At 45.2% G+C, this 22,437-nt stretch overlaps 1 protein-coding gene across 2 annotated transcripts; it reads right to left on the reverse strand.

Moving 5' to 3' along the window:
- Positions 1 to 554: 554 nt before the first annotated feature.
- TNNT3 (troponin T3, fast skeletal type) lies at positions 555 to 14,327 on the reverse strand. Of its 2 annotated transcripts, XM_027786613.2 has the most exons (10): positions 14,270 to 14,327; positions 10,482 to 10,500; positions 9,646 to 9,691; positions 8,702 to 8,818; positions 8,289 to 8,366; positions 7,919 to 8,032; positions 7,609 to 7,718; positions 6,638 to 6,728; positions 3,594 to 3,634; positions 555 to 957 (listed from the first exon to the last, which is right to left on the reverse strand). In XM_027786613.2, exons 1-10 carry the CDS (start codon positions 14,310 to 14,312, stop codon positions 909 to 911), a joined length of 708 nt encoding a protein of 235 aa, XP_027642414.2. In that variant the 5' UTR covers positions 14,313 to 14,327; the 3' UTR covers positions 555 to 908. The 2 variants fall into 2 exon arrangements, with proteins under 2 accessions (XP_027642414.2, XP_027642401.2); XM_027786600.2 differs by lacking the exons at positions 555 to 957; positions 3,594 to 3,634 and adding an exon at positions 3,657 to 5,943.
- Between the last annotated feature and the right edge of the window lie 8,110 nt (positions 14,328 to 22,437).

Consider the following 22,437-nt stretch of genomic DNA (forward strand, 5'->3'; position numbering starts at 1 on the left):
GCATTTCAAGGGTTGGCAAAGACAAGAAGCCCTATGGCGTAGCTCACATCCCAAATTTAGAACAGCCATTTGTGTTTTGACATCTGCGCTGGATTATCCAACCGATTCACACTTCATTATCAGGCTTTGATATTACATGTAGGTTAACAGCATCAATAAACATTTTAATCTAATATTTGAATGACTCATTCTCTATATTGCACTGTGACTGCACTTAAGAAATCATGTGTGCTGAAAGCTACCACTTCTATGGATTTGTTCCTTTATTTCCGATTCTTTGATTTCCTTCGTCACTCAAACCTTTAAGTCAATTTGAATTATGTTTGGCATCCAGATTATGAGCTCCCCCTGAACAGTCGGCTTTTGTTATCTGCCTGTATTGTGGCTGTAGAACAGGACCCGAGTCCTGGGTCTTTGCTGACGATGCTGAGCCTCATTCCCAGCTGTAGAGCTGGATCAGATGATATTAAATAAGAACCTGGACCAACTCCCAAATCCTTGCAAAATGGGATGCTGTTAAATAAAATATGAAACACTGTTCCAGAGGGCTGTCATTGAAGTAGGTACTGGTGGTCATGCTTTATTTACAAAATCCAGAGATTTGTACACAGCAATCTACAGGACAGCGTAGGGCTGCTATCAGGAGGATAAAGGACATGCTCAGCAGGAATTGAAGATGCCAGCAAGGAGTCATCTCGGTTCCACAGGGAACCTGCTTCCTTTTGACTGAGGAAGCCGCTAGACCCCTCCAGGAAGGGAAAGAAGAAAAGCAGCAGCGATAGCCAACCCAGGCTGATGTTGTGATTTTTGTTATCGTCGAGGCATGGGAACACAAGTGATTGGTGAAGGAAGAAAGAGGAGACCAGCAGGGTTTTGGCATGCCATGGAGGGCCATCCTGCCTGCTTCTTTACTTCCAGCGCCCGCCAACCTTGCCCTTGGCTCCTGCCTTCTTGCTGCTACAATACAGAAAGAAAGAAAAACATGGCAGCATGATGGAAGCAGTGTGGCTCTGTGACCGCTGCGCGTTTCTGACCCTTAGATCAGGTTTGAACTGCCTTCACTTCTCTCACGTTGGGTACACCTGCCATAGAGCACATCCTGAGAAAAATACTGTAGATATTGTGGAAAGGGATTCCTCCTCAGGCTCTTAGTGAAAGGCCAGGATGTGCATGCCTGAAAGAGGTGGACCCTTCCAGATTCCTGCATTATCAGGACGGCAGTCCAGGTGGCGTCAGAACTAAATGGCAGGCCTATCCAGCCACAGACCTGATGTTTCCTGAATTCAAATCTGCAATGATCTGGATTTTAGGATTCAGAGCTGTTTCTGGAGAAAATGTCCTCATTAACCAGGAGCTCTGGTCAAATTCCCCAGGTGCTCTGATCATCTAGTAGGGGAGGCAAAAAGCTGAGCGATTATTCAAATACAACTAGGAATTGCTTTGCTCTAGCAAAGGCAGAGTGGCTTCTTCCTTGTATCATGAGAGCAAGAGCCTCCAAAACAGTCCAAACAAACTTTTAGGCCTCCCTTCATGTCAGTATCCCCGTCTTGCTCATGGTGTGCGTGAGAGTCCAGCTATGCTCCCAATGAAAAGCACCTGAGGCAAACTCTCTCCGAATAGTATCTTTGTGCACACAGAAGGGCAATCCTACATGCAAGCCACTTACCTTCTGAATGAGAGGCAGGCATGCCTGGAGTCAGAGAGGTGCCAGGCATGAAGTTAGTTGAGTTAGAATCTGCACTGGCTCCCGTAGGCAGCACCTTGGCTTTTGGGGCTCGGCACAACCACCAAACCTTTCCATCGCACACACATGATGATGAGGCTGCTTCTTGAACCAAAGCACATGCAAACCAGGGACAGTTCTTTGGCATGGCAGAGCATGGGTTTGGGGGTCGAGTACAAGGTGGTGGGGCCCTGCTATCAACAGATATCCACTGGTTCCTCCAAGGAGCAGACAAAAATGTGGACAACATGTTTGGGGAGATTTTTGTGGTGCTGCCCCTACCCATGGGGACTCACCATATTTACAGAAAGATGTAGCACAGTGACACAGACGTTAAACATAATGGATACTTTACCTTTTGCCCAAGTTAAACTTGATCTATTAAAAAAGTTGACCTTTTACTTGAGAGAGAGCAGAGCGTTTCCTGCTTATCTTAAAATTCATCTCGGTGTCCCTTTTGCCAGCCTTTCCACAGGTTCAAAACCTAGTATGGAACTGCTTAGCTCCTCAAATGAAGGCAGAGTCCTTTTATCTCCACAGGCGCCTGTGATGTTTGATGTTATGCCTAACCTTTAGAGTGTACTTAAGGAGACTTAATAAAGTCTGAAGCAAAAAGATTACTTGATCCTCGTATAAGTCCTTGTATGGCAGGCATTGCTTTGCTATGATACAATCTAGTGTGGATAGAAATTTAAGTACACACAAATCTCACAAGCTGTGGGCTTCTCAGCACAAACTTTTCAAATGATGGCCAGGCTAGATGGGGCTGTGAGCAACCTTGTCCGGTGGAAGGTGTCCCTGCCCATGGCAGGTGGGCTGGAACTAGGTGAGGGTTGGAACCAGGTGATCTTTAAGGTCCCTTCCAACCCAAACCATTCTGTGAGCCTGTATCCTGAGAAATTATCATGTGTTTGGGGGGAACAAGCATGCAGTAAATGGTACAGCCTGTTGTGGGTGGTGTGGTATTGCCTCTCAGAAAGGCAGCAACACACAGGCAAGCCACGGCATCATTCTGCAGCTGCACATTCTGCTGAGCTTTATCAGCCTACAGCTCCGTACAGAAAATACTATGGGAAGGTCAAGCCTTATGTTTGGCATCTACAGACAGCTGAGCCCCCAGTGTTACATTCATCTGATAAGGCAGGGTGGCTTGGGAAAGTGGGAAGGCAGTGTCCGGTCACTGCTGTCATCCAAAGATACCACCAAAGACCACCACTTCATTCCTGGCTTGGCTTTGCTAAGAAGATAGATACAGAAGATACAGAAGCTCAGATCAAATCCCACCACTGGAGAGCTCTCCTCTCTGGCTTCCCAGCAGTTCCTTCTCTGTGGCTGTTAGTTTCCTACGTGCCCTAGCCCCCAGGCTACGTCTAGCCCTGGTCTCTCATAAATTCACTGTAAACACTTGGAATAGTTAGACTCAAAAAATCTAATGAAATAGAAGTCTTGTGGGGAAGGAAAGTGGGAGATGATGAGTGAAAAGAACTCACAACAGTAATCCCAGATGTTAGTCTTGTTACACACCATTCCTCATAATCTTAGCAACCACTTGTTTGTCCTTCGTAAACAAGGGTTGTATTCCCTCAAGTATTCAAAGCACCTCAGTCAGGTGTTTGAAAACCCCAGCAATGAGCAGATGGAAATTTTGCAGACATGGTGTGAAGAAACACAATTTTGTCTTGTTAGGTGTTACATCCACTTCAGTTTCCCCTTCATTTTCTCAGTGTGAGGCAGGATGGGAGGTACCCTTCCATCTCTAGCCTCATTTCATTGCAACAAGAAAATGTCGGTGTGGAGGCTGAAGCAACTACTTTTAACACTGAGAAGATATCCCCAAGCCAGGAGCTAGGAAGGGGATATAGGTACTTACTGCTTCTGAGCCTGATCGATCCGGTTCCTGAGGGTGACAATCTGCAAACAACATACATGACCAGCGTTTTTGGAGATAAAGAAACCTTGTTCCCTCACAGAGAGGGGAGTGTTACCTGTTGAAGTGCTGGAAAGAGGTGCCTATGGTACGGGTTTGTCCTTTGAAATGAAAGTTCACCCTTGCACGAAGGAGAGAAATGTTGCTCTTTGGCAATAAATCTGCAAGCCCGTTTCACATGTCAAGGGAAAGAAGAGCTAGAATTTTATAACCCTTATTAGAAGAGTTCCTATGGGTAAAAATTAATCTCATATGAACTCACATGTCAAACCGCAGGTGACTGAATGAGAATGAGTGTCACCCTGGCCAACTGGAAAGCTCTTGGATGGCTCCATCACCTCTATGTGTCAACCTCGCCTTCTCACTCTTCCCCTACTTCTATACATTAGGAAGTGTGTAAGCTCAAAGAGCTTCAGTGGTCTTTGGGTGGGCACCTCAAGAATCGAAGATGGGTGTCACATTCTGCTGGACTACCTTTGCTGGCTGGCAGAGCAGGGGATGAGGAGCTTGCAGCAGTCACCACCTTCCCAGCCACTCATCTAGTAAGAGAAGATGACTTTTAAAGGGTCCAGAGAGGAGGGCTTCAGCAACCACAGAGGAAAAGGTTGAAATGGGGGCTGTGAAGACCTTCCCAAGCTCTGTTGATAACTGCAGGCCGCTAGAGACTCTGTCCTACAAGATGGAGCATCTCTGTTTAACCATGGGTAAGCTGCATATTTCGACCTGATGCACAGGAAAGCAAACACCTACCTTGCACAGGATGAGCACCTTACGGCCTGACTTAGCACCTCAGTCCTGGCCCATAGTCCTGGACTTGCTACCAAAATCCTGGGACTCTTCCAGCTCAGGTATGGAAAAGCCCACAAGAATTAGGGTGTGATAGAGAGCCTTCTTTTGCCCTTTCGCCTCCTCACTTGTAACCAAGTCAGGGTTCTACATAGTTTTCCTGGGGTGGAAAAATGCACTTGCCAAGACATGTGCTTCGCTTCTGCTTCTGGTGTAATTCAAAATTCTCCACTGGCTCTGCAGTCCAAGAACTGATGACCCAACATTTGAACATTTAAAGTGGCACTTGACATTCCCCACGTGCAAAACAAGTATATACATTCAGCTGGTGCAACAACTGGTATTTCCTGGCTGGTGTCTTTCCGTGGCAAACAAACAAAGTAAGAGACTGAAACGTTAGCAGGAACAGGACAACACAAGGAAGGAAAGATCAGCAGATCACTTGCTTTTATACTTACTCATGGAATTTGTAATATCTGCTGTAGCAGTTTAAATTCTTTTTTTGCAACCGAGTATTTTTCCCAAGTGTGGAAGAGAACCAGCTGCCTTCAGTTTGACCCAAGGGCTTCAGACTTACCTTCAGTGATAACCTTGTGATAGTGACTATAACACTCAGTCTCCAATGAAGCACTAAAGAGCAACAGACACTAGAGCTAAAGAACAGCTCCACTCCTGTGTGTCCCAATTCCTTCCTTTGTCTCTCCCTTGCATCCTTGCTTGTGTCTCCTTCATCCCTTTTGCTGTTTTTACTTATCTTTCTCCTCACATTTTTCTTGCTATCATCTTCCCTTTGCTTTTCTGCTTTTCTTCTCCCATCTCAGCTGTGCATTTTCCTTCTACTTTGCTCATTCTTTGTACTTCCTCTCCTTGCTTTTCATCAGCAGCCACCCATCTCTTTCTTTATGCAGAAGTTTCATTAGCGTAGCATGTACAACTCCCCTGGCACTGCCTTAATTCCTCCTTTACCACACCCAATAGACATGTCACCCTTAATCTAGCCCTCTCCAATATTTTGGGTCTGGATAAGCATGTGCCATAAGGTGGAGAATCTTTCCAAACCCCATACCATTCTTTTATGTGAAGTCCGAGCTCCTACACATACATCCCTAAGCTTCTGCCTGTACCCCAGGTGCATCAGGGTGCCTCCCCCATGCATGCAATACCAGAAGTTTGGATAGGGAATTATTTTAGAGATGCTCTGCATGGGTTGCATGCTCAGTTCTTTAACCACATCCCTGTGGGACCCTGACTCTTTTCCTAAATTACCGCCTCATCTCTTTTCAAAGAATGGAAGGGGAGAGAAAAAGGAAGGGAAGGGAGAGACACAGGATCCAGATTTCTCTTTTCTCTCTGCATTGGAGCCAAGTGCCAGTTTCTGTCTGGCACCGGGCCCCGACCATGCCACAGGCTCATGCATTTGGTAGCCTTTGCTGCTGCTGTTACACAGGCAAGTTCATTGTACTTACAACTTGGAAAGCTCCTGCAGCCTGCAACGCATTGTTAAAATCTAAGAGAGATTGAGATAGTTACATTGGTGTTGCTCATTCTCTGTCAGCATGTGTCTGTGTGATTGGGAATTAAAAGGAGGGCAAGGCAGAGAGAGATCCAGTAGGATTTCTCAGCCACTGAAACCTGTTGTAGGTGAGTGCAGCCCTGTCCTGGGACTGTGAAGTAAACACGTCCACTTTCTGTTACCATTTGACACTTCAGTCACATGCTCCTGCCTGGAGACAGTTTTCAGTGACTCCAGAGAGCTCAGTCCACAGGGAATCTGTCTGGGATGGGAATAAAGCTTACAACGTTCAAGTGTGAAATCAAAGATGAATTTAAAAATACTACTTAGCAATGGAGATGAGTGAATTAAGAGCTACTGAATTTTCAAGCCACGGGTACCTATAGATAAACAAGAATGGACAAGTTGTGTTTGAGCAGAGTGCAGGGAGCCCATTTTCTGTTGGGATTGCCTTTCCATGGGGCACTGAAAACCCTGAGAGTGCTCTATTCAACTTCACCCTAAAATGTGAAATCCAGTCCAAGCATGTACGTTAGGGGAATGCAGTTCCAGATGTCTTGCTGCTTAAAATATTGTAAAAGGGCACTGGAGACCCAAATGACGTCACCACATGGCTTTTGCCAGAGGAGTCACAGAGATTTTCATATTTTGGACCCGCTGCCATTAGTAAAATGGCTTCTCAGCTCACCTCATATTTTTTCTTCTTGATCTGCTCTGTAAAGTCATACTTTTCAGTCTCCAGCTGGTATAACCAGTCCCACAGTTCCTTAGCCTTGTCCCTGTGTGTTCATGGGAAAAGGAATATGAGAGAAACATCACATCGTGTGTTTTCTATGGTTTTCACATCACTAGTAGTGAGAGTTTTTACGTTTTATTTAATGCAGTTCATACATTAATGCAGTTCCTGCAAACCCCTTCTGTTCTCTGAAAGCTACTCACCAGTTCCAAGGTCATGTTTTTCTCACCTGAGAACCTTTTGGACTTGTACTCTTGCATGTGTCACATGCTAACGTATTTCCTATAAATTTAGTTTTCTGCCTAACTCTTAAAGAAAGAAGAGTCCAGGGGATTCAGATCAGGAGGAAGGAGGACTCTGAAGTCCACCCAGATGAGCAGAGCAGCTGCCGTTGTGCAATCTCATCTGTTTCAGGGCCAAGGTAAGCCAACCTCATCTTTCAACCATGTGTGAACTCCAACAAGTGGAGTCCAGACTGTCATCTGATGACTGTTCTGCACCAGAGCATTCAGCTCCCAAACCTCCAGCCTCCGTGGAGACCGCAAGGTACTCATACCTTAGCAGCTCTAACTCATCCCTGGGAATGCCACAGATATCGATCTCTAGGTTTGTTCAGCTAATCGCAGAGCTGGGTTTAAAGTTTGTACCTAGCCCTGTAAATGACTAACCCTGATTAGCAGCAGAGGCTACCGGGGCTGTGCCAACAGCACGGCTAGATGGCTCCCAAACCATTCCAACAATTCCCCACATCCCCATTTCCCCTCTGTTTTCTGGATCAAGGAAGGGCACAACTGAACACTGTCCCATGATGAATTTCAAGGAAGGCCCTCTCCTCTACCTCTTTTTTTCACCAGAGGAGACTCCAGGACAGCAAGACCAAAGTTCAGTGGATTACTTTCAGTAAGTTAGGATAAGCGTATTACCTCAGCTTGTCTTCGTTAAGGTGGTCAATGTTCAAGGGCTTGCGCCTCTCTGCCAGGACCTTCTTCTTTGTCTCTCTAGCTGTTTGCTTCTTTCCTCTCTTCTGATCAGCCTGTTTTCAGAACATCAATTAATGTCAGACCACAGAAATACAGCCTGAATGGAATTATTTCAGTGACAAAGCATGCAAGACAAGCTGCTAGGGATCCAGAAAGAAAGCTGAGTTGTTCTCTCAACTGTAATAAAGACTGTTCCCCATCACCCCTGTGGTTTAACATTTCCGTATTTCTTCCACCGGGCCATGCTTTTTACCTTAGCCAGATAGCTGCTGTATGTGGCACCCATGGAGGACAGAGCCTTCTTCTTCTTGAGATCATCCTCAGCTTTTCTCTTGGCATCTTCTTCCTCTCTCCGTGCCTTTTCCTCCTGGGAAGAGTGACACACAGAAACAAGTTACCCCAGGGGAGACTCGCAGCTTCCCCAGCAGCCAGCGTCACTGCAGGGAAGGTAATCAGATAAGCAAGTTGGTGAGAATCGGCGACTCCTGTTTCCTGCCCTTGCTTTAAGAGGGTGGTCATCTCCTCTTCAGACTGAGACAGGCAGAATCTGAAGTATCCTTCTGTCTCTGGAGATAGCCTCCAATTTGATGCTGAAACAAGGAGAGAGATGCAAAGACACTTACTGCAAGCCTTGCCTGACGCTCCTTCTCCTTCTCAGCCCGGATCCTCTGTTGCTCTGCTCTTTCAGCTCTGCGCTTCTCCTGCAAGAAGCAGTTGCAGAGGCATTGAGTCATCATTGTGGCTTTACCCACCTCCAGTATCGCATCCCACCACCAAGAGCTGTGGTTTGTAGAGTGCGCCACCTACTCCCTTGCCAGAACGTGTAAAGGGTCTCGTGTGCAATTCCCAGGTGCAAAAGAAGAGGCTGAGAGAGGGGACAGCTGTGGGGAGAAGCCACTTGGTGGTGACTCGAGCAGTCACTTCTGCACACAGCGGTACAGCTTTCTGCCAAAGGCTGACAGTGCACCAATGGATTCAACTTCTCACCTACAGAGGATCCAGTCTAGTACAGGGAAATGGCAGTACAGGGACTCACAATCCTCTCCTTGAGGGCAATCAGCTCTTCCTCTTCCTTTCTTCTGGCTTCAAAGTGGCTGTCAATCAAGGCCTGCAGTTCAATCAGGTCTTTGTTCTGCCTTTTCTTTTGGATGTCCTAGAAGAGCAGGACAGTACATTCAGTAAGCCCATATCGCTCTAGACACATGCCCTGGACGTTCCCAGCACCCTGCCTACACAGAGGAACAAAACCAGGGACTGTCTGCAGATATCCCTGGAAATCTGTGGGATTAGCTTAAATGGCTGTTGGTACAGGTCAGAGACAGTCAGAGACTCACGCAGGTGACAGACAGAAGCCCAGAAGGGAACAGAATCCACATCTCCCATTCCCCTACACCGTATTTTATCCCTGGCTTTGCTTAGATGCCTGTCTTCGCATATACTTAGCTGCGTCCTCTTTGCTTTGAGATATGAATCTTACCTAGAAAATGTTACTGCATCTTGGGCAAAGCAAGTGGAAATTTTCAACACCAAAGCGTCTTCATTTTTATATCAACTTTCTAGGAAGGTATGTGGATCTCTGTTTATTATTGTCATTTTAGGTAGAGTTTCTCAGCAACAGATGTGCATAAGCCTGCTTTATTTCAGCCTGCAACTTTCATGCCATTTACAACAATGGGAGAGGGGATCTGAGATCTCCTAAAACACTTACTTTCTCCTTTCTTCATATATTGGCTTCAAAGATTTAAGGAGAAAAAAAAGAAATACATTATTTTAGCTTAGCCACATTAGCAACAAATGCAACCAGAGAGTTTCAGGGAGCAGAGAGTAGCCTTTCACTGAAAACAGGCAGCAAAGCATCCATAATTTTGTCCTTGACTTTATGCTCAGCAATATCCAATACAGGAGGAGTTATGTGTGTTTGTACACATGTGTATGGCTCAGGTACAGACAGACAAACACAGCCAGCTCAGGAATACTTACATCAAAATCTACTTTCTCACCCTCTGGTATTTTAGGAGCAGTTAGTCTGCAGAGAGTCAAAACCAAAACAAACAAAAAAGAAAGAAAGAAGGAAAAAAAAAGGATTTTCATCTTAAAGAACAGGCAGCTTTTTAAATAGCACGCCCTGACCTGCCCTGCCCTCAGGGAGGATGCTGACAAGGAGGAATGTTGATGGAGATGGAGATACAGAGGGGTGAAACAGCAGGTCAGTGGAAAACTACTCCAGAGTAGCGCTGTCCTAGGGAGTTACCCCTAACAAACCTTTTTCGTTCCCAAAGCCTATGGTCGTTCCCTACCACATGGAAAGATGTTGGCCTGCGAGGTTGTTGGCGCAGTGCTGCAGGCTCTGTTCTGGGCAGCTGGCAGAGTGGGAAGGGAAGGTGTTGGGGCCCAGGGCCAGAAGGTCCGTTGGAAACCTTCAGCTTAAGCCAGCCCAGACCCATATTTGCCCCCTTTCCTACTGTCAGTGATCCTGGATGGGCGGGCAGTTTCCCAGCCATGGCCTCTCACGGAGGATTTACTGTTGAGCTGGCTATATCTCGGGGTACTGTGAGACTGCTGAATCTTGGACAGTTGACAATTTCTCCAGCTCTTGTCAGGAACTGGTCTTAAGACCCAGGGCAGTAACAACTGCTGAGGCATCCTCTGGCAAAAGCAGCCATCCCGGGAAGGCGAGCGGGAGCAGCTGGACGTGGCGCCAGGGAGGGTGGGATAAAGGCTTCTAGTGCCCGTTGGCCTAAGAGACAATCTAAGGGCTTCTGCTAGATCAGAAAAATGATCCCAGGGCTTTGAAGCTCCCTGTCCTTCATACTTACTTTATTCTGGGCTTCTCCTCTGTATTTGGAAACATGGAGCAAAACAGGAAGGGGAAAAAGAGGGAGAACAGTTAGAACAACAGAGATCATGCCAGCTGCTAAAGTAAAAGGAGGGAAGGGAAATTTAATCTTAGGGGAAACGTCCCAGAGAAACTGGTTAAATCTCAAGCACTTCCAAAAGAAATACACACACTCACACACCCCTTTTGCTAGGAGTGAATCTGGTTTTGCCCTTGAAACAGAATTCGGCAGAAAACAATCAGGAGACTGTGTAAAAGTCCCAAGCGTAGTGTCTGGAAAGCAATGGTTTCATGTAAATGCAAAATTATTTTTCTCAAACCATCCTGACCAAAGCTCTAAGGAGGACAGCTGGGCTGGAGGATACAAGAAACTGTGCCTTTTCCAATCAGCACTTCTTTCACTAAAGTTAACCTGAATTCACAGGTATGTCAATGATAACTGGGCTTCACCGGTTTTGCTCAAAGGCCTCACATGGAGGCCAGGAGGGAAAAACTTCATGGCACACATTTTCTCCAGGATCATTGACTCCCAGGTTAGTTAGGGCACGTGTCCCTGAGATACCTCAGTGCCATGGGGAAGATGCTTATCGCTCTGCACTGTGTGGTGCTCCTCAAACCCAGCTTGGAAAGGCTGTCCTCTCTTAGTAAGCATCCTCTCCTGCTGAGGTACATGCAAAATTCCCATCGGTGTTAATGGGAATGATCTTTGCATCTCCAGGAGAGGTATAGCACCCCAACGGGCAGGCTAAGCCATCACAGAGCTGTCAGCTTGGGCCCTCTGGCAGTCAGAAGTCTTCCCCTGCAACAAGTGACCTTTCCCTGGGTCTCCAAAATGTGCTGTCTTATGAGTTACTTGCTTAACATTTGTGCTTGCCATCAATTCCCCTCTCTGCTATGCTTTTTAAACTTTAGTTATTAACTCCAGCATAATGCCAGTAAGTTCAGCACTGTTATTCTCACAAACAGAAGTAAATTAAACCTATGTGTTTATTCTGGCCTGGTCTCACAGGGACCCAGGTTTACTTTCATAACCTCACACTACGTTTGAACTTTCAGGGATGCTGCTGGATTCTGTGGTACAAGACTCTCCCCGTGTTGGTTCAGTGGGAGGAACTGAGGTAAAAAGCTCACAGCTGTTGAATCAGTTAAAAAAAAAACCAACACAAAAAACCAGCTTTGTAAAGTAAAAGTAAAAACAGTGTCCCTCAGGAGTGGGTGCATGAGCCCTGCTATCCATATCATGATACAGAAAGCTATTATATTATGTTCTTTCAAATGCTTATTTGCATCCAGCTGTTTTGGGACTGATGGAGGAAATCGGGAACAGCAAATGAAACAGAGTAGGGTAAAATAAAGTGAAACATTATAAGAGGAAAAAAGTAGCAAAAGCTGATACTGGAAAACACTTAGGAGAGACATCATTTGCAAGGATGTTGAATAATAACAAGTGGAGAAAGTGGCTGGAAATGGGTTATTGAGATAATTAAGGGAAAAGACATGAGAGATGCGTAAGAGATCAGAAACAAACCTTTCCTTTCTCTCACGCTTTCCAGTATCGATTCCAGTTATGAACTTTTGGGGGGTAGACTTTTCTCATTTACTGCAAGAACACTGCCTACCAAAACATGTTTCAGTTGAGGCCTCTAGATACTAGAGCAATGTTAATAAAACAAACAGCATGTAATTACTGAAATGTTTTAGATCACTCGCATAAAGGAAGTCACAAATCACTCCTGCAGAAAAACACCATTAGCCCACAGCGTACTTCTGTATTTCTCCATCTGTTTTTTTAAATTGTTTTGCTTTTCAAATAGCCAGTGAGCTTCTTAGCACATGACTTAAATTGTTTTTTATCTGGAGAGAGGAAAAGTAATCATGATTAATCAATCTATCAGGGATGCTATTCACACAGGATTCCCTTCCTTCGTGACATACCCAGATAATTTTCATAAACATCCCTGTTTAACTTCAGGCTGCCAGTTAGTAACACTTGGGGGGCGGGAAGCTGGTTTTGTTTGTTGACCTTGGTTGCCAGAATCAACATCTGTCTGTCAAAAAACGCTCGTTTTTTGGTTTCAGCTGCCACCAAATCAGCACTTTAAACTCATTTAAACCAACAAACAATCATAAAAATAAAAAGAAAAATGAAGGTTAGTTGCTCTTGAAATAAGAAGTTGTAGTTACAACATTTCAAGGTACTTCCAGAAAACCAGAAAAGGGGATGACAAAAGAAATAGGAACCTCTATTAATAAATGAACAGTAATAAACCTGTCCTTTGCAGTGCATGACCCAGCATTGGTCCATACTGAATGCACCAAAAGCAGCCCGGGGATGCAATTTATTTTGAAATGCCCCTTCTTTCAAGACACCAAGTCAAGGAACTGGGTCAAAATTTGTTGACAGACAGGAATTGTCATAGCAAATTCCTGTTCCTATGGTGGATTTTGACTGACGTTCTGGTCACTCTGCCCACAAACCATGGGGCTGTGACAAAACCCCCGCAGAGAACCCTGCCGAAGAAGGCAAGAGCCACTGGAAATCCAAGTTCACCGCCCTGGTGATTAGAGAGTCTCTGAGTTTCTGGTTTCCAAAAGGATTAGCCTAGGGAGAGTACACACCACCATAAACACAACCTTGCTTTCTCCTGCCCGATCTATGAGGTATTCACACAGTGGCCCCCTCTCTATGAGCCCACCTGAACTGCCTTTACTTCATTCCAAACTCCCTAAACGCCCTCCCTTAATCCCACTTCTCAGAAGCAACATATCTAACTCACACTCTGTCCTTAGGGGGAAAAAAAGTCAATATGCTATTAAAAAAAAAAGGAAAGAAAGAGAAAAAAGAGAGAAAGGGGCTTAGAAAGGTCTTCAGGGTATTTCTCTAAAGAAAAAAAAAGCCTGAAAAGCAAGCAAGAAAATTAAAACAAGCTAACAAAAAAAACCCTACAAAAGCAAAACAAAACGAGGAAACAGAAAATTCAGGGTGGTTACAAGTGACGTTGGGCTTTGTCTTTCAAAACAACTGGCCAGGTGTTCTAGGGGTTGGGGCAGTCAGAACACAACAGAGCTACTTCAAAGGCCTGTAAAAGTCCACGAGGGTCTCTCTATACATTTAAAACTGGGTTTGAATTTGGCCCGGGGGGCGCTAAGTTCTCTCACCCACACACAAGAGCAAAACTGACCCTGTGTACTTTTGGATTTGGTCCCTTCACACGAGTCTCGTCCCCAGCCATGTACTCCCGCTTGGCCAGGGGTCACGCACAGCCTATGCCCGCCCAGCCAGTCTGAATAAAGGTACTCACACCCCTCATGTTTAGCACAACTCAGTGCGTGGCTGGAGCAGAATTTTAAATATCTGGAGATTCAGGCCTGGAGACCATGACCACCTAAGGATGGATGAGGAAGGCACGTCCATTTTCAAGCACGCCACAGGGATTTAAGAGCTACTTTGCTGATTTTGGGAGATAGAGAAGGTTTGCTGATGAGATCTGTGACACAACAGGTCCTAGCTAAAAGACAAGTCCAGAGCAAGCTTCTAGAGCTTGGTCTTCACCATCTGCTATGCTAACAGGGATGTGCAGGGATCTCCACACAGCAGTGACCCCCCCGGGGGTGATTGGATATGCACAGTGAGCAATTCTTTGCGGCAGAGATGTTTTGGCCCAGTTCCTGAGTTTAAAAATCAAGTGAGGAACAAAAGCAAGTACAGAAAAAGAGAGTGAGGTGTTAGAAAGATGACTTTGTTGTCCTAAGACAACACTGAGCTACCATCACAGTATTCGCCGCCTTCATCAGCTGTAGGTTGAAGCATAAAAGCAAAAGAGAAGAAGCAGAGCAGTCAGTCCACAACCGGCACTGTTCTCCTAAAAGCAACTCTCCCCGCTCCCTCCCGGCTACGCTGGGAACCTCGGGCTCTCTGGAGATCAGACAAGAAGAAACAACATCTTTTTTCTGATTCCATTGGGCAAACATACAGCCCTTTTCTCCATGTTCATCCAAAGAAACCGTTTCCCTCCCGTGCTCTCTTTGCTCTTGAACAAGGTCAGTGTTTTTAACACTGTTTCCCCAGCACTGAAAAAGAAAAAGGGTGAGGGAGGCTGTAGGTGCATCACATACCTTCTTCGTGGGCTTCCTCTGCGGGTGGTGTGGTGCAAGCAGTGATGGAAAGACAGGAAATAGGAAAAGAAAAAGAGAAAGAACAGATGTTTAAAGCTCTTGGAAGCCTGAGAAAGAGACCAAGGAATGCATGAAGGGGGGCGTGAAAAATAAAGGAGGGGGGAAAAAGTAAAGGAATTAGTGAATTAAGGCAGGGAGAAAAGATCTGGAGAGGCTGTCAGGAGTTAAAGATGCTGTAAGGTTAAGGCAGTGGTAAGCCTGGAGATTAAAGGAGAAAAGGGCTGCAACTGATCATTGTGGTTAATATTTGTTTCTCTTGTTTTGTTCTCTTCTGTCAACCCAGGACTCCTGTTCTCTCTGTCTCACACACACACACTCTTGTGTTGCAGCTAGGAGGAGTAAATCAGAAGTCATGTCACATACCTGGCTCATGAACTTCAGGTGTGAAGTGTCATGGAACAAGATGCGATGGAAAATAAGAGAATGAGAACGAGAAACCTGTTATTTCACACACCAAAAGAGCTTTTGAGCCAAAGGGGGGGAGGGGCAGAGAGGAAAAGGGGAGAGGGGGGCGAAGCTAAGACGTAAACCTGAGGTGAAATAAATGAATTACATTTGAAATAGCATAGAAACAGAAATCACAGGAAAGGAATTCAGTTAGGTGAAACAGGCAGATTTACGATAATAGTGCAGCCCTTCAAAATAAACTTCTGAGCATTATATGCCATGAAGCACAACCTGATAGCAGAGCGTAGCAAGGTTTCCCTTGGCTTGAAATATGCACATGAACATGGTCAGCAGTCTCCAAGCGCTCTTGGATCCATCCTTTTCTACAGCAGGATGTCAGTCATTTGAAATAAACCCAGAGTGGTTTGGAAACCTACTGAAATACCTGCTGCACCTCAGCGTCAGTGTTCAGCTAACTTCCAAAGCAGCTCAGTGCTCTTCTCTACATCTGTAGCTGAGGCCATTTTCTTCCTTGAAGACAACTGTGATGTTTATATACACGTGCTGCTGGTCTTCACTTCCATTTGCAACACAGAATGACAACCAGATTACTTCATAGGAAGAAAATGTTCGTTCAAAGTCTGTGCAGGTCTATGTTCCATTCCTCTGGGTTTTTTTGGCAAAGCAAGAATAGATCAGCGGGGCAGATTTGCAGGGCAAATTTTGCTTTTCAGCCATATACGCACCGCAGAATATTTTCAAAAGCAGGCATAAAAATAATGCAAAATCTGGCGGTATTTGTATTCCCTGTGTACAGCCAATGGGTCAAATTCTGCCCCAAGCTTTGAAAATAAGCTTTCCCTATAGGAAGAAACACTCATTCTCATATCACAGTGCAGAATTTAACCCATTCCATAAGGGCACTTTTTTGCTGAGCTACTCTTTCACAGTAGTACATGTGTACCCATAGTTTTTAGTAAAATTTTCATGCAACAGGTAAGTTTCCTCCTCCTTGCTGCTGTTTACATTTTACCTAGAAAAAAATATTAAACTAAAAAACCAACACACACACACACACACCCCCAAAGGCATGCAAGTTACAAGCTATCATTAATTGAGAGGTTGTTATCTCCTGTCACCTTGTATTGGCTTCCCACACACACCATCCCTGCAGACAGACACTGGGGGGTTTAGAAGTTAAATCACATACCTGGAGGGGGGGCTTCATTTAGTAGGAAGTGTCAGGGGAAAAACATAGGAAAGGAAGATAAAAGAATTATAAATAAGTTATTCAGGAGGGGATCACCTCAAACTTTGTAAGACTGGGTTGAAGGAGTATCATTTGCAGACTAGGTTATAGGGATGGAGGGTTAATAAGAGTGGAAAAGGAGAGTAGTTACAGTGGGGTGTGAAGTGGGACAAGGAAGGAATGCCATAGAAATGAAAGATAAAGGGAATTTGAATGTTGATGAATTGCAACAGTTTATATCATGCAAATATATAAACAGTGGGCAGTTGTAGCAGCACCGGTGACCCTTACATGTGAAAGCAAGCATACCCAAGAAGAAAGTTCTACAAGTGTGCAGGGTAGCCTGTGTGTCAGGTGTGCCCGTGCCCCTTTAGCTGTGGGGGCAGGTATGGGGGTATGAGTTACTGCAGGGAAGTACCGCTTTGGATCTCTCGCTCGGCATCTGAAGCTCCCCACCTAAGGGCCTTCACTGGCAGATTTGGAACTTAGCTCTGCAGACCTGGAAGTATTGGGGTCTACACAGGGCTTGTCTGCTGCAAAGCAGAAGCCGCTCGCGCCTGCGTGCCGGGACCCTGCTGCCAGCGATGCCCGTGAGCGTGAGCAGCTTGTCTCTGCAGCTCGGGTACCTCCCTCTGCCCCGGCTGTGGGGTAACCACAGCCCTAAAAGTTTTCAGGGACACTAAAATGTTTCTTCTAAGCTTCTCAGAAGGTGACTTCCCAGTTACAAACCATAACTATACTTTCCTATAGGGAACGTAAATTTTAGGGAATCTTAAGAATGGATTGATTTGTCATGACTCTGGTTTTCTTCAACAGCTTCAAATTCCTATGTACAGGAATTTTGCAGATTAATAGGAATTTAGATGTCACGCACATGCGCTTGGTTACGTGGAAAGTGTCAGCAAAGAAAAATAAAAGAATTAGAGCAAGAATCACAGAGCAGCAACCACTCTGAACTTGTGCGGGCCAAAGCTGTGACTTAGAAGATTTATTAGACAATGACAGCATTAATAACAAGGAAACTAAATAATCATACAGTGATGTGAAAAGCTGGAACAGTCTCCCTCTGACATAAAAGTTTTCTTTTAAGCTTGTTATATTTACATCTTTCCTTTTTGTTATACTTTGTGTTACAGAGGGAAAAGGAAACACAGGGAGCCTGTAGGTATGGTTTTATTGTTAATCAGATTATGTTAATACCTGGTGCCCTGCATAAAATTCAAGCTCATATATATGCCAAAGCTTGAGACCAACACTCAAGTAGTGAGTAGCAGTTCAATAAATACCAGGAGAAAGATGCACAGAGGCAGGTAAAGCAGCTGGGGTGGTAGCAATGACCTTTACCTTGCGCAAAGCAAGGTCAGAGAAACCTTAGGAGCAGGTGACAGACAAGAATGAAGATGGTTAAAAGGAGACGAGGACATGAAGCAAGAGTGGCGAGAACAGGAGGGAAATGAGAAGCGGCGCACGGATGTTGAAGTATTAAGTCATGCAAAACACAATCAGACAGCTTTCACCTCACTCACTTCGACCCTGGCGAAAGCCCTGATCTCGGCTAAACTAAGAGGCTGCTGTCCCTCTGCCGAGAGCAGTGAAATAACGGGGCTGGGGGGCTGCTGAGGTGTGGCTGCTTTCATAAAGCTGCTCCAAATGGCACAGCATAATTTTCACAGACAGTTTAGATGATGCTGCAAGTTCAGTTTCTGTTTTTCCCTGTAATAAGCATTATAACGTTCCTGTATGCGGGGTAAGGATGGCTCTGAGTCCAGTCAGGGGCTACTATTACAGCTTATATATTGCAATATTTGTTTATAAAAGTGTTATTACATTTTTCATGCAACAGTTAGCTCTTATCCTCATTATTACACATGACAGAGCAGAGGAAATTATTATTGGTGGAAGGTGTAAGGAAGCTGCATGTTACAGTTTATCATTAATATTTGATTTTTATCTGTTTTCTTCCACCATCTTTGAATTCCTGAGTATAATATTAGAGTTACTGGTATCATTTCCCAACAGAAATCAGATTCAATTGAATTTCAGTATTTTAAAACTCACGTAGATTTAGCTAAGATTTTGGTTAAAAAATAGAAACGGTTTAACAGCCATAAAAGACTGCATAGATACTACATTTCTAGAACAAATCCTTTTCATTTTTTGCTTTGTGACAGTCTCTCATTCCGGATCTGTTCTTGCATTACACTAAATATACTCCACATTATCCAGAAAGTCGATGCTTCAAAAGCATCTAAAATAGAATTTTTGTTTCAAAATTTGGAAATCTTCCATGGAGGAAAGAAGGGGAGGGGGGGCAAATGTTGGAACAAAATGTTTTGTTTCAACTAAACAAAAAAAAATATTTTCAATAGTTGCCAAGCAAGGCATCTCCTTTTTTTGTTTTACTTTGTTTGAAAAGTTTCCATTTTGTCCCAATTCAGAACATGACCCAATTGTAAAATTGCCAAGTGCAACTGAATTTCCAGCACATAATAACCCTTCAGATTGACGCAGAGGAATTCAGAAGTCACATACCTGGTTCATGGACTTCTTTAAGAGGGAAGTAGCAGGGAAGGAGATGCAAAGAAAGATAAGAGAATTAGAGCAAGAAACAGGATGATTAACAAAACCTTACACTTTTTTTTTTAGCCAGGATGGAGGGGTTAAGGGGATAAAAACCATTAATAAGATTAAAAAAGAAGTAGAGGGCACATATGGATGTCAATTAGAAATTCATGGAGAGGGAGGGGCAGGGGGTGTTGGGAGATAAAAGGTGCAGATGACTAATGTACATTTATCATGTGCCATTGGTAACCTTTGCTTGACAGAAATATTTGCTTGTATTAAAACAAGTCCATTACCCATAGTTTTGACTGTGCAAAAAGGTTACAGACAGCCTGTTCTTATTCATGTGCATAGAAATCCCAGCCTCTGCGGAAATCAATGGGCTTGGGGGAGCTGGCATTGATTTCCTTAGTGCCCAGGATTTCACCACTGGTGTGCAGGACTGCACCCCGACGGGGAAAGGTAAGTGCGAGCGTATGACTGCTCCTCGACCTGCAGGATCAAGTATCCGATGAAAGCCTCGCTGGACATGCAGAGAGGGGAAGGCAGAAGGGCAATTGAAAGGTAAATGGGTTTGGGCTGGCAGGCTGGTATTTTAATAAGCATGACCTACTATTTTGCTAATCACACAGATCCTCTTACCAGAGCTGGACTTCCGTTCGTATTGTAAAATCAATCAAAATTCAACCCTGCTACCCCCGTTTTTGCATAACACACATTAACCCGGAAAAATACCAATAGTTATGGGAAAAGCATGCAACTACATCTTTTCACTGAATTGGCATTTTCCGCAAATACACTGCAACTAAAACAGTGCCATCGGTCCAGTCCTTAGCCCAAGAGAAGACTAGGTATGCCACAACATGCCTCGTTGCTCAGGACTTCAGATGCAAGTCTCTCCACAACCACATACACCGCTGCAAAAGTGAGTTTTGCCTCTGCACGGTGGCAGGGGGGCAGGAGGATGAGGTGGATGCATCCAAGGGATGGAGCATCGCCACAGGGCATGGCTGTCCCACCTCCAGCCCCAGAGCTGGTTTCCATAGAGGAAACGGTTTTGGGAACGCTATCCCCGTACCAACTGGTGTCTCTACCGATTGCCTGGTGAGAGGCAGCGGAGTGCCGAGGAACACATAAGCACTGCCCAGCCACTGCTTCGGGCATTGTTTTCAAAGCTGCGGTAAGTACTCATTACTCATCACACCGCTTATCCTACGAGAGCGAAATAGCTGTCAGCGAGCACACAGAGGATAATTTTGCATCCTCTCCTCTTCAGCCACCTCCAGAATTCCTGCACGCATTACCGCTCCAGACAGAAACAGAGGAATTCACAAGCCATGGCACATACCTTCCTCATGAGCTTTAGCAGGTGGGAAGAGTCACAGAGCAAAATGCAAAAGAAGACAAGAGCGTTAGAAACGTCAGAACAATTTTTCACTCATGCGAAATGGAAGGGGAGGGAAAGCCTGAGAATATATTGCAAGGAAATGAAATGAATACGGATCTGAAAAGCACTGCTGGAAGTAAGGGTACAAATGATCTGAGATATTAAAAGCTGATTTAAGTGGCCGTATCAGCCATTTGCCTTACACGCACGTTCCTGCAGCTGTGCAGAGCCCGGCGCAGCGTGCCGTTTCACAGCCCTGGTGCATGCCCAAGCGGATTTACAGCCTGGGGCCAGGATTTTGGTGGCACGTGGCTGCACGTACTACTGTGCAACAGTGGTCCAGAGACTCCATTGCATGAAGAAGAAAGCCATCTTTAATCATTTGCAAAGCTCAAGCATCAAAATTACCACCAGCTGCTCTATCCAACAGGGGTTTAAGCTGAAGGAAAGGCTATCGTGACCACATCAGCCTGGCAAAGGAGGGCAAAACCCCTCCGCAGCTTTGACAGCCGCTGTGGCAGCAGGCTGATCGTGGACACATCTGCACATTGTCCCGACCCACCTCCAGTGGTCCCAAACAAGCCTCCCGGGGACACCCAGCCAGTCTCAGCATGAAGGCATTGCAACCTTCATCCTTTCAAGAGGTTTACATTTCCTAGCAGTTTTTATACTTCTTTTTTTTTCATGCAACAATTACTACGTAGCGTCGCCGGTGCGTTCAATGTCAGGACAGGACGTGAATGAAGAGAGTATAAAAAACAAAACATGGCAAGTTTTATTCTATGTTAATATGCCTATTTCTAAGTCCTGCTTCCTTTTGCTGTCTTACAGCTTATGGCTAAACCAGAGCTTACTCTGACAGACAGACATTCAGGAGTCTTGTCACATACCTTCCTCCTCAGCTTCTTTAGGTGGGACGAGCCATGGGACAGGATGCAAAGGAACATTGGGAGAAACACATTATTATAGGCTATTGCACAGGCTGAAAACTCTGTTAAGCCAGCGGGAAAAGTTTTATCGAGTGAAGGATGCACTAATGGCCAGGAGGGGAAGGAATGAAAGGCACATGTTGATGGGAAGCAACTTCACCATGTGAAGGGAAGAGGTGAAAATTTGTTGGAGAGGGAAAAAATCACAGGAAGCTCAAATAATACATGCTGAAATGTCTAATTCCAGTGTTAGAGGAGCAACCTCCTGCCATTGCCTCTGCGCACAGCAGGACCTTGCACTGGGACAATTCCCCTGTGTTAGCCTGTGGCAGACCCGGCCACAGAGAGGTGGAAAGCAAAGGCAACAGAAGTGATAAGGTGAAGTAACTGGGTCCTGCACCTCTTGCACCACCCTCGAATCCCCCCCCCATCACCGCCAAAGAGACGGTGGGGAGCAGTTCGAAAGGCGATGGCACGTACCTGCTTCGTGAGCTTCATCAGGTGGGACATGGTAGGGAGCAAGATCAATGAGATGGAAAATGAGAAGTTAGACTAAAAAGTGTGTGAATGCAACAGGGGGTCTAAAAAACCACAGCGGGTAATGAAATAGAGAAAGAAAGGAGGAGGTGAAATGGAGATGGGCAACCAAAGCACACGCAGGTACAAGAAATGTAAAACCTTCTGCACCTGGATGCTGTAAAGACCCTGCAAACCGCCCAGAGGGGCTTTCCCACGGCATGGCAATCAGGTTTACCTTTGTTTCAAAGGTGCCCATCGCACAAAGCTTTGCAAATCGGGAACCAACGCACCCTTTGGCTCCTCATACCCGGAGCACCACATCCCAAACCTCTCAAGTGCAAAGGGTGGGTTTCTGTTCCAGCCCCTCTCCTCTGCCCTGCCTGTTCCACCTTGCAAAGGCTGCATGCAATGTGGGGAGCCAGCTGGGGTTACTTGCCAGTGTCTGCATAGATATAATTAATAAGATCTGCATTCTACAGTATTATTGCTTATATTATATATAATATGATATATTATGGTCTATAAACTTATAATATATACTATATATATAATATGGCATATTATAGAATGCGTACCACGTAAGGTATGGCTACACCCATACCTTATCACAGATGGATTTTGATCTCAAAATCCATCCGATCATTATCTGCCAAACTACACAGGAGAAACCAGTTGATACCCAAGAGAAACGTCCCTAGCCAGCCCCCAGCGACCCCATCCCACGGCA

Source organism: Falco peregrinus, chromosome 9 (assembly GCF_023634155.1).
Source record: "Falco peregrinus isolate bFalPer1 chromosome 9, bFalPer1.pri, whole genome shotgun sequence".
Taxonomy (NCBI): Eukaryota; Metazoa; Chordata; class Aves; order Falconiformes; family Falconidae; genus Falco; species Falco peregrinus.

Coding starts and splice junctions, on each gene's coding strand:
- TNNT3 (XM_027786613.2), bottom strand. CDS start 14,312: ATGCTTCAACCTACAGCTGATGAAGGCGGCGAATACTGTGATG. Junction 8,033..8,288: donor AGCGTCAGGCAAGGCTTGCA/GTAAGTGTCTTT, acceptor CACTCTTCCCAG/GAGGAAAAGGCACGGAGAGA. Junction 958..3,593: donor ATCGATCAGGCTCAGAAGCA/GTAAGTACCTAT, acceptor TCTGTATTGTAG/CAGCAAGAAGGCAGGAGCCA.